This window comes from Nothoprocta perdicaria, unplaced genomic scaffold (assembly GCF_003342845.1).
Source record: "Nothoprocta perdicaria isolate Ctin4 unplaced genomic scaffold, notPer1 scaffold_0, whole genome shotgun sequence".
In the NCBI taxonomy this organism is placed as follows: domain Eukaryota; kingdom Metazoa; phylum Chordata; class Aves; order Tinamiformes; family Tinamidae; genus Nothoprocta; species Nothoprocta perdicaria.
The window spans coordinates 18,154,558-18,166,380 of record NW_020454092.1 but is presented as its reverse complement, the minus strand read 5'-3'; the positions used below and the strand labels follow the sequence as shown (position 1 = coordinate 18,166,380).

The 11,823-nt window shown below is 47.4% G+C and overlaps 1 protein-coding gene across 1 annotated transcript; it reads left to right on the top strand.

The window, feature by feature from the left end:
• Positions 1-92: 92 nt before the first annotated feature.
• On the top strand, positions 93-10,623 carry LOC112960028 (NADH-cytochrome b5 reductase-like). Its single transcript, XM_026054201.1, has 7 exons — positions 93-98; positions 1,166-1,315; positions 2,138-2,286; positions 3,440-3,527; positions 6,507-6,611; positions 8,572-8,775; positions 10,420-10,623. Exons 1-7 carry the CDS (start codon positions 93-95, stop codon positions 10,621-10,623), a joined length of 906 nt encoding a protein of 301 aa, XP_025909986.1.
• Positions 10,624-11,823: the final 1,200 nt, after the last annotated feature.

The window sequence follows — 11,823 nt, the reverse complement described above, 5'->3', positions numbered from 1 at the left end:
GCCCGCGACGGGCGGCGGCCAATGGCGGCCAATGGCGGCGCGCGGGGCGGGCGGGCTGAGGGAGCGTCGCCAAAGTGCGGCGGGGAGGGCGCATGGCGGTGAGTGGCGGTCCGGGGGAGCCCGCCGGGCCGGGCCGGGGAGTTGGGGGACGGCCCCTCCTGGGGGAGCAGCCCGGACCCCAGGGAGACCCGGGGGGGGGGGCCCTGTGCGCCCCCCCATTGTGCCCCCCCCCGCCCCATTCCTTGGGGGCGCAAGGAGGGAAGAACGCGGGTGATTCCCAGTTCCTGCGGAAAACGGGGGTGATTGCCAAGGTGTCGGCTTGTGAGCCCGACGGGGAGCCCGAGGGCGGGCGGCCCGCGGCTTGTGTAAAACAGGGCCGCACTGGGGCCCAACGTCCAAGGGAAATAAGCACAAAAGGAGAAAAAAAAAAAAAGGGGGTTGTCCTTTCCTGGTTGTCTGAGCAGTAAAGCCAGCCTTAAACCCAATGATAAAGCGGAACATCCATGGCCTGCCAGGTCACCCGGTTTGAGCTGCGCGCTCGCCTTCCGCAGCGCTAATGACCAGCACAACCTTCCCGCGCCGGTACGGTGTTCCCGTGCCGGTACAGTATTCCCGCCCTGGTACAGTATTCCCACACTGGTACAACATTCCCAGGCTGGTACAGTATTCCCGCACCAGGAGGCTGGGTTGCTCGGGTCCAGCATAGAGCGACCAAGATGATTAAGGGACTGGAGCCTCCAATGGGGAAAGACTGAGTGAGCAGGACCTGTTTATCCTGGAGAAGAGAAGGATGAGAGGGAATCTGATCAATATGTGGGAGCACCTGAGGGGGAAATGTAGGGAGGAGGGGGCCAGGCTCTTCTTGGTGGTGGCCAGTGACAGGACAGGGGGCAATGGAGACAAGCTGCAACCCAGGCAKCTCCATCTCCACGTGAGGAGGAACTTCTTGCTGTGGGGTGCCCGAGCCCTGGCACAGGCTGCCCAGGGAGGCTGTGGAGGCTCCTGCTCTGGAGATCTTCCAAAGCCCTACAGCCCATGCTCCGGGTGTCCCCGCTGGAGCAGGGRCTGGGCTGGCTGATCCCTAGCGGTGCCTTCCTCTGGGTGACGGGATCCCCTGGGTGCTGTGTTGCAGGCGCCGGGCGGCGGGGAGGAGGCGGCGTGGCTGGCGCGGGCGCCGCGGCCGCCGGCCCCGGGGCAGTGCTGCGGCGGCGGCTGCCGCCCCTGCGTCCACGACAGCTACGCGGCCGCGCTGGCGCGCTGGCGGCGGGCCCGGCCCGCGGGCAACGCCGAGCTGCTGGCCGATCACCACGCGCAGGTGCGTTCCCCTTGGGCCCCGCAGCGCCCACCCTCCTGTCCCTCGCTCCCTGCCTGCGTTAAGGGGTTTTCCACATGCCGGGGTCTCCTGGGGCCCCCGGGTGTCCCTGGAGCTGCAGCTGCCCCTGCCAGACCCCGTGCCCTGCACATGTGCCCTGTCAGAGCCAACCCCAGGGAAAACCGGGAACAGGTCACAAAGACAATGACAATTTTCTCTGCTGCTGATATCCTTAGAGAATTCCCCTTCCTGAGATTTTCCATTTCTCCCCCCCATTTTTTTTTTATTTTTATAGATTCATGCTCAGCAAATGACAAGAGTTATTTCGTGCAGTGGAGCATCGTCTTTGCAGTGTGATTTTGAGATTGTCAGTGCCCTTTTGCATAAGATTAACAGTTCCAGATAAGGCAAAAATGATTAGCAGTGAAACAGCTAATGATGTTTCCTATCCAAAATGGCCATCGGTAGCTTTGAAGTTGCCCCCAAAGCAGTGCTCAGCTCTGTGAGCAGTATCAGTTTTATTTGTTTCCAGGCACGAGAAAAGGATTGCAATGAGCCATAATAGGCTGACCATGCTGTAAGGTGTAAAAATGTAATTTAACAAAGGGGGAAAAGAAGTCGGAGCTCCCAAATCACGTGCCGAAGGACCTAATAATGAATCTGCAGAGAGCTGAAATTTGTGCTGGGCCCAGGCATTTAATGCACCCTCTTCTGGAGTGCAGAGTATCTCCAGCACCAAATTAGCACACGCATTTGCTTCAAAAGAAAAATGAAATAATAAAAGACATCGTCTAACCGAGTAATTATTTATTGTTGTTCTTGCAGAGCAATAATTCAGAGCTAAATCCAGATTCATTTACTGCATTCAGCCTAAGCTCAGTGGAGCAGCTAACAGAGGACACCTACCAGTACAGATTTGAATTACCAGGAAATAGCAGTCTGCGATTGAGTTTAGGACAACATATCGTATTAAGGTATTGTTCTCCATGCTAGTTAAACAGACCACATTATATAACCTAATATGTAGGCTTTTGCTAATAGAAAACGGCTTCATGCCAAGGAAATCATAATTTCTATACCTCCACAATGGTGCCGATGAAAGAACTCGTGAGCTCGTTAGTGTTGCTAATTCTATGGTAAAAGCCCTTTCAAAGCTATATTTTTCTTTAGTATTAGTGGGTCAGAAAGAACTGTGATTAAGAAAACCCATTTCGGGAAAGAAAGCATCAGAGAATGGGTGTTTAAAAGAGATGATTGACTCTAGTGTGTTGGGATGAAAGCAGTGAGCTGTGCTAAGCCCAGGGCTCAGTATTTGGGTCTCAAATCTTGGGGTCACTCTGCACCTGGGGTGTCGCATTGAACATCCAGGCATTTCACAACTGATTTCTTAGCAAAACAGCTCCCTTGGGTGGTTTGTTGCTTGCCAGAAAGAAGCCTCTTGGGAGAATTTTATGTCTCCCCTGACCATCTGTGGTCATCACTGCCAGACAGAAGAGGCCGTGTCACGATGCCGTTGATGGGTATCTCTCCGTTGATGTTATTTGCRCGTTAGCAGCTGATGCTTCCAGCTGGTGGAAGCGCCTGCTCCTCGCTCCGGCCGTTTCCTAACACAGCAGCAGGAAAGGTTGGGTCACTTCAATCAATTACCATCACCAGCCACGCAGAGCAGGGTGCATAGGCCCTGTGGGAAGAGAAAATGCACGGTAAAGCACAGGGTGTATTGACACAACCTCAAGGCTGTGCTCTACCTGCTCTGTTTGTCTGCTGTCCAAACAGAGCAAGACAGGCAGCCCGAAAGGGACAGTGAACTCAGCAATAAAGCAACTTCTCTTTCCTTTGCCACTGTTGCTCATTTGGCTTCTCCTTACGAAGCAGCTCCGATGTCCTTCTGCTGGTGTGTCCAGGGTATAGCCAGGGCCACCACAAGGAGAACAGAAGGTGCCTGTAACCCTTATGTCCCGCCTCGATTTTTGCAGCCCCTGGGAGATGTTTTGCATCCTTGCAGAGCCTGCGCCACTGGGGAGACCGTCCGCTGCCTCCTGCAGCCACTGGACATGGCCGGTCCCCCCGGGAGGAGCCGAGTGCTGACACTAACGTTACAGAGGCTGCCTCTGTTTTTCTCCTCAGAGGAGAGGTGAACGGGTTGGAGATCCAGAGAGCYTATACTCCGATTAGCCCAGGGAATGCAGAAGGCTACTTTGATGTCTTAATAAAAGTAAGTAAGCCCTTATGAYATAGATTAGAGTATATGGTGCTGGGGACTGTGTTTTCTTTCAGGAACTGAGCATGCTCTCAGCACATCAAGTGAGACTCCGTCAAATCCCTCCTGGACTGTTTCCGAAGCAGTTGTGCTGCTTTGCTGATAAAAATTGCATTTTTCCCCCTTACAAAAGAGAAAGCAGGGGAAGGTGACACACAAACAAGTGCTTTGCAGCAGGGGCCCCGTTAAGCCCTTTGAGCGAGCCTCTGGGGAGCCTTGCTATTGCCTCCGTGGAAAGAGGCGCCCATTCCACCTCCCTGGTTTCATTTTAGCTCCTCAATCCATCAATAAAATCACATCCAGTTGTCAGCCCAGCTAAACCACTGAGTTGGGGAAATCTCTGCCCACTTTGCCTACCCTCCCTACTTGGTTTAAAGCAAAAGAGACCTCTTGAAGCCAAGGGAAGGCGTTGATTTGGGTGAAAAGCACAGATGAGCCCTCAGCAGCTACCCCTGRTCCTCAAGCAGGGGCCAGGAGCTTCCTGTGGTTTTGGTGCCCCTTGGAGCAAAGACGTAGCCCGTGGCCCAGCAGAGCTCCATGCTGGGCAAGTGTCCCGGCTTGAATGCAGCCTGCAGGGCACTTATTTTATTTTGCATGGAAAATATCAAATCTGGGGAGATTTTTCTATTACTCTATTTGTACMTCTTTTAGGGGGTGGACACACACGCCAGTCTAGATGTGGATTTTGGAGTACTGGATGTCCCAACCAGCTTGCAGAGCCTGGCCACTTGTCCTCCCCCTGCTTTCCAGGATTTCCCATTTTGGGGGTTTATTATTCATTGCAYAATTAGATGCTAACCTTGTTCTTTAGAAATGTGTACAGTGCCTGTAAGTCATATGTGGGAGGGTCATTCCACCATTCTTAAGGCAATTGGTGTGTGGTAGGGGAGAGAAATGCTGCATTTGAGTTGCATTGATAGGATGCATGCTCAGGATGACTGTGAAATTTCATGTATACTTGCTTATTACTCATAGGTTTTGCATTTCAATAATAGTAATGATTGTAATGATACCTTTCCTTTATATAGAACCTTTCATCCCAAAGGGAGCTGTAGTTATTCTCTGGCAGTGACAAAAGAGGTTGGTAACACTAGTGTAAAGCAGCCATTTTTATAACTCATTCTGTAGGTTGTGCTATATTTCATACTATTCAGGCAATTTTGGAAAGTACTATATTATTATTATTACTATGCAATCCAAGCACTGTTCAGACCCTTCTCTCTCCTGTGATTATAGCATTGCATTTGTGATACTACAGTTAAGAGTGAGGGAGTTGCCATTTGAAGAGCATAACCCTCTTTTTGAGTGATTTTATAATGTTAGGGTTTCTCTCCACGTAAAACTGGGTATAGAAGTTTTCCCCTAGGAGATAATTATTTTTTCTTTTTATTTAGGAAAAAAAATTAAACCCACTCTATCACCTCACACTTCAATTTTCAGAAATAAATTTGGTGAAAGATTGTTTTAGTTTCCATTACCTTGGTCCATTGGGAATAGGCAATAAGTGAGGCTGACTTTTCTGTTGTTGTCTTGGGTTTCCATGTCTATTTGAATAAAGTAGGTATAAAATCCATATGTCTTTGAAGGAGGTAAGTATGAAATCCATATGTATTTGAAGAAGGTAGGTGTAAAATACTGCTGTGTGATGTCCTGTGCACTCTTTGCATGAGACTGGGTACCTGCCCAAAACCTTCTGAATGCAAAATATTGCTGACTAACTCAGAGCATCTTATTTAAGGGGAGGTGAGAAGCACCTGTGGCTTTAATGGCACTACTTGCAAGCCCAGAAACATCCTCTCACTTGCCTTTCTCCTTGCCTCTCTGCACTTTACCAGTTTCATTTACAYTTTACCAGTTTCATTTGCCTGCAGCGCTCTTTGGTGGCCAGCCAAGGCACTGGGCTAGGGAGCTGGGCATACAATGCCTGTGCATTAAGCACCCCCAAAACCCCTCTTCTTTTATGGAGCTGAGAGTCTTTGAAGGCTTTTATCACGTCCCATTTTCCCACCTCCAGCTGGGGTGCTCTTTTCCCAGCATTTTCGCGGCTCTTCTGTGGGCACAGCTGCTTTGCTGCTCTTCTCTCCCTGTGTCCCTCAAACCATACTCTGCTTTGATGCCCTTTGCTCTCACTAACCGTAAGTGGTCCTAGCAATTAAATACAGCAGGGGGGCTGCTGGGGTGGTCCCTTCATTTGGGGGCCTCTCCCTGCTCCTCTGTTTCTGGCAAGCACGGACTCTTTCTCATCAGTCACGAGTTAGGTTAGCATTCCTGCAGCAAAAGCCTGGATAATATTCTTGGTGCCTGGCAGAAAGCAAGGCAGATTTCTGCTAATKTCTTTCTTCTGTGAGGCCAGAATACATATGTATTTTGGGAGAAAAAAATTAGAGGAATAGCTCAACATCCAGATGCTCTGTTTTGAAAACAGAGTATTATAAATGAGAAAGCTGACTGTGGGTCACTAATTGTATCAACACAACATCTGAGGGGCTGAAATAAAGCAGCAACTGTGCAGTGTTTATACAACTATCAGTACCCAGAGGGCATTTGCAGACCCCATACTCTGAGATTTGGAGAATGCTTGAAGCCTTGGACTGTGATTTGCATTCAAGACACTCTTCTTTGCGTGCTTTGTAAGCAAGAGCTCTGCTATGCTTTTTCCAGTTTTGGAAAATTCAGACTGCGTGAGAGTGGATTATGTTTACATTATAGTCAAGCTGGAATGGATCCAATATGATTTAATTTAAATGTCTTTGTTTGGGGTATAACTTTGAATTATTTTCAAATAGAACGATCTTTCTTTCTTCTAAAACGCATGAAATGTATTTTTGCCCCCTTCTTGTTTAAATGTAGATAACTTTATAATTGACTTTAAGCTGGGAAACTTTCCAACACAGTATAATTATTCTTTTCTTTTCTGCAATGTTTTTTTATTAGTGCTATGAAGCTGGGCTAATGTCACAATACATAAAAACCTGGAAAAAAGGAGACATGGTCTTTTGGCGTGGGCCGTTCGGAGGGTTCCCCTACCAGCCTAATAAGGTTAGTTCCCTAAGAGACATAGGTTGCTTCAGCTCACAGCAGTTAGCTTATGCCAAAGGAAAGACATTGAGTGGTTACTGTTTTCATGGTTATTTTAGGGACTTCCCAGGTTATTGCACAGTAGTACAGTTGGAAAAAATACACACCTTGTTGCCTGCAGAATATTTAAGAAATAAGAGGAGAAGGAGGTGGGCGCTAGAGACTGGAAAATATTAGTAAAGATCTTTGGGCCTCACTTGCATTAGAAGTTCTTGCTGTGTTAAAGTACAGGGGCATATTTTGCACCAGCAAGGAATGCAGATTGGATTTTGGCTTGTTTGGATCTTGTTGTTTTGTGTGTGAGTATGAGTGGACAAGAGGTGTTGAACTTTCAGCCTCTTGGATGTCGTGTCACCCAGKGGCTCTGCAGTTTTGGTCCCAACTGCTGGTAGGAGATTTGCTGCAAAGAAAGGAGATCCAGTTTCAAGGGATGGTTTCTCACACACAGTAGTTTGTTTACTTAATTCTGACCTTTAAAATAGGAAACAGAATTGAAATACTTATCATTTAAAGTCCAAGTGCCCCCTTTCCCTTTTCCCCTGTTTTAATTAAAAATAGAGCTGTAAAATCCCAGTGGCCARACTCCAAATTGTGTTATGATTCCTGAAATACTCTCCCTGCAGTTTTGGGCTATTGTTCTCTTCTGTTCTTAAGCCTTGAGCTCCTCTCTGGGACAGGCCAGAACTGCCGTGCGCAGAAGTAGCTGCGTTCACAGGCTGGCAGGGTGATCCTCATTCATTAAGTTTGTAAGTCACCTTGCAATAACTTGTTGTACTGCTTGTTATTTATAAATTGTGATGGAGGTCCTGGCTATGAGTTTCATAGCAGAATTTCCCCAACAGACTCCTGCTCATGAGGGCAGGTGGGGTGGACCTGCTTAGCCCTTGTCCTGGTGAGAGGGCCACGCTTAGGGCTGAAACCTGTGAGATTTTACAGACTGCTAGTTGTCACTGACTCTGAATAATTAAACCTTGGGATAGTATAAAGGAAATAATTTCAAGCTCAGATGGATATGCACATAAAAGATATGCTCTAGCTCTCAGTGAAGGTAGTAGGAGTTTGCCGTGTGTATAGCAAATCCATTTGGATATTTTTCATGCCAGTAGCTCCTCTGTTGCATCCTACTTCTGGAGCCTTCTTTGTCTCCAGCGCTGCAAGAGGTTGTGTCTGACTGCATAGGGTTGGGGTTACCCAAACCTTTTCCATGATGAGTAGGTGCAAAATGGTTAGGACAATGAGGCCCAGAATAGGGGCGTAATTCCCAGTTCAGGCCCTGGAGCATTGGCTGAGCTGGCGAAGGTGCTGGGGACTTTCTGTCCTCCTGAGCACTCTCCTGCTGAACGTCCTTGTCCTGAGCCTCTGCTGGTGCCATCAATGAACAGACTGAGTGTTCCCACTGCTGATGTGAAGTGTTAGGTGTTGCTGGTAGTTCTTTGAGGAAAGTCAGACTGCACCAGGACAATGAACGGATTGAGATGGGAAAGAAACCATTCCCTTGAGTTAACATTCAGGATTGTACTTTAGAGCATCCAAGATTAAGCCAAGGGTCATTTCCAAYGGGAAAACAACCCACAGTGGGTCAGCAAAGGGTGCTGCTGCATTGGAATTGAAACAAAGGTGAGCCTTGATTTCAAGGCTAAAATTTGTAGAAAAAATGTTTGTGTTTGTGGTTTTTTTTTTTTGCTTTTTCATTGCATTTGCTGTATAAATCCTGAAAGTGTTATCTTTACCCATGGATGGGTTTTGCTGAAAGATACATTCTGAGATCTGAATGTACTGATTCGTGTCCTTCACATATCTGATATGGGTTTTTTTCCTCATGAGGGACCCTGTATCAGGGTGGCAGCAGGCAGGAGTGGAGAATGAGGGCATTAGTGTGCAAGCACAATTGTTCTTTCAAAATCCTCTGCTTCGTTTTTAGTATGGGGAACTGCTCATGGTGGCTTCTGGTACTGGCCTCGCACCGATGCTTCCCATCCTCCAGTCCATAACAGAAAATGAAGAGGATGAAACCTTTGTAACTCTTGTTGGCTGCTTCCATTCGTTTGGAAACATTTATCTAAAACCTCTTCTCCAGGAACTGGCTCGATACTGGAACGTCAGGATATTTTATGTCCTAAGCCAGGTAAATAAATAGATAGGAAGTACTTTGATGCAGGGGTTCTGTGTGCTGGATGAAGCTCTGTTGCCTTGGTTTTTATGTCAGTGTGATCTTAATTCTTCCCAGCCAGTGAAGCAATTTTGTGATCCAGTCACTGCAGTTCTTAAATCTACATATTTTGATATTGCTATGAATCTGGAGAGTTTCGTGGAAGTGACCATCGTTGCTTGTTCCTTTTTCCTTGCCTTGGTCATGGTCCTCTTGGGAAGGAGCCACTGGTTGGTGTCCACCATTGGTCATGATCCTGCCCCACTGCTGCTGCACCTAAACATTTACCCAAAGAAAACTCAACTCACAGCAAACAAACTACTCCTTTCTTAATGCCAGTGCCTAAATCTGTCCTTATTTTCATTCATTGCTCATGGCTACAGCTCTYTGCTTCTATGTAGGTTAGCACCAACTTCTCAGAAAATTATTTTCCCAGCTGACCCATTTTCAAACTTCTTAAAGTTGTGTCCCACTCTGTAAAATTGTTTTCTATGCCAAATCCATGAGATGAGGGCATACCTCTCAGTAGTCTTACACTTTGAGCAGTCTTTTTCCTTTTCATATGGTCCCAAAGTTGCCTGTGTTCTGCACAGATTTGGTAGCTGGAAATTATTTCTCTCAGAAATGAGTATTCATTGCAGAGAGGTTATAGAAAGAATTATTTATGCTGAGGGAGTGAATCCCATTGCATTTTTAGTTTCTCAGATGATTTTTTTTTTTTTTTATCTCTTGTGGTGGATCTGCCTCATACATTACGTTCCATATATGGCCTTGACAAGATGAGGAGACTGGGTATAAGGAAAAGTACTTGTGAATTGGGCAACCCTTCAGCTGATCTGTAGGAGCATAACCATTAGCTGTGGTGAAATAGCATAGATGCCCTTTGGAGGACAGAGCTGTCTCGAGAGCGTTTGGAGGTCCTGGACTTCCACCTAGTGCAGAGCAAGAAGCCCATCTCATCCCTTCAGCACTGTCCTCCCCTCAATTCTCTCCCTTTCCATCCCTTTTCTTAAGAGGTTTGTCATAGTTCAGCACTGGGTTATGGATATTCCCTTTTAGGATCACACACTTGTCTGTCCATCTGTCTTGATGTCTCACTCTGCTGTCTGTCACCATCACATCTCACCCATATCTGCTTCTCATTAATAGCAAAAGGAGAGTCCCCACTGGACCTAGCAGCATGGGATCTAACATTTCTCCTGTCAAAGAATCAGAATGATGTTTGGAGCAGGGTGGGCTTCTTTTGGTTGTTTTATCTGTGGGAGACGGTGCTGAAAGAGACTTGGGAATGGAAGAGGGGGGAGAGAGGAATAGACTTGGGATACAAGAGGCATGGTGGGAAGTGGTTCTCAAAGGGGAAAGTTTTACAGTGTTTCTTAGCACTGGTTACTCCCTAGATTTGTTACATCCCCTCTGAGTGAGCTGCCAGGCCCCTTTTCAGAGAAGGGTTTAATCCAGATTTTGTAATAGGAACCCAGCTCTCAGGATGGGCCGGGTCTGCACAGAGACCCTGATCCATGGGGGTGAAAACCTCCTCTGCAGTAGTGTGAGGAGATGTTAGAGATGGGCCTGCGAGCCCTCTGTTTTCCTGTGGCACCCTGCAACCTTTTGCTTTTTCAGGAAAGTTCGCTGGAAAACCTTCCTTGGAGCTATCAGGAAAACACATACACTGGTCGGCTAAATGAAGACTTGATGAGGACGATAATAAATTCCTGTCGAAGAAAGCCATTTGTATTAGTATGTGGCTCCTCTGTCTTCAATGAAGATATGAGTAGATATTTGAAATCAGCAGGACTTGAAGAAAATTCATGTTTTATCTTTTAGCAGGATATCCCTCACATGAGACATTCAGGGCGAGCCTTGGATATCCTTGTTTCCCTGCAGATACTGCTTCAAATCAGATGTCTCAATAGCTGGAATTTTCTGAGCATGTAGTTTCATAGAYCCGTGGATCAAATATTTCTTGCTAGCATCATTCCCCCTCTTGTGAGTGTTTTAAAGATTGGGTGACATTCCAGACTGGTTGCTACAATCACCCATACCTCAGGGAACAGCATAATAATTTTAAGTAAATTCTTCATGTGTCATTTCAAGRGAGGAATCTCTTAAGGGTGCTAAAAAGCTCCCAAATAAACACTTTTGCTCTCGCATGAAGGCCAGTAACGTAAGTTGAATTCTGTGTTAATGTGCAGTGTTGTGGTGCCCTGCCAGGTGTCCGTTGGAGGGATGCAATCCATGGTTTGTGCGTTGCTTGGAATAAGCAGCGTGCACTGAAGCGGTGGCTCCGATCCGCGTGCTGGGGACAGCGGAGGGGCCTGGACGAGGCTCCCCCAGACCCTGCCTGCTCCTGCTGCAGCTGCTGCCTCGGCTCCCTCTTCGCTCCACCTCGACTGAGTTTGTGACTTCTTCACTYACTGGCCCTGTGAGACTGGTGCTTTGCCAGCATTATGTAGCATATGCAGTATGTTGTMTGTATACATACGCAATATGGAATACGGTCAGAAACTACTCAGCTCTGTACCCTGGCATGGGGGCACTTCTCTGTTAGCTTTTCGGGTGAGATGAGGGTGATGGGATTCCAAGTGCCTGGAATTCATCCACTGAGGATGCAGCTTTTATTGTAACTTCATCAGAGCAAAGATTTACAAGAAGCTCTTCTCCAGGGACAAAATGGGGTTCTGGCTTTTTAACACAGAAATAACCAGGAACGGTGCCCACACTGGATCCAGGGCTAAACCTCAGCCCTGATTTAAGCCTGTCCTCCATGGAGAAGTTGTGCGTAGCGTGGGGTTGATAGGTAAGGAGCTGCTTTCTTTGGGAGCATTCCCTGCTTTGGCCCTAGCCAGGAAGAGGGAGAAACTATTCCTGGGAAATTGCACACGCTGGAAATCTTGTGTGGGCAAGTCTGGTTTGACAAAAGAAAATCTGCCTGTCTGAGATGTCGCTAAAAATCCCCAGAGCGCTTTTGAAATGGCAAAACTTGCCGCTCGCTTTGGGAGAGTGGAGGATTTCCGAGGGGGATGA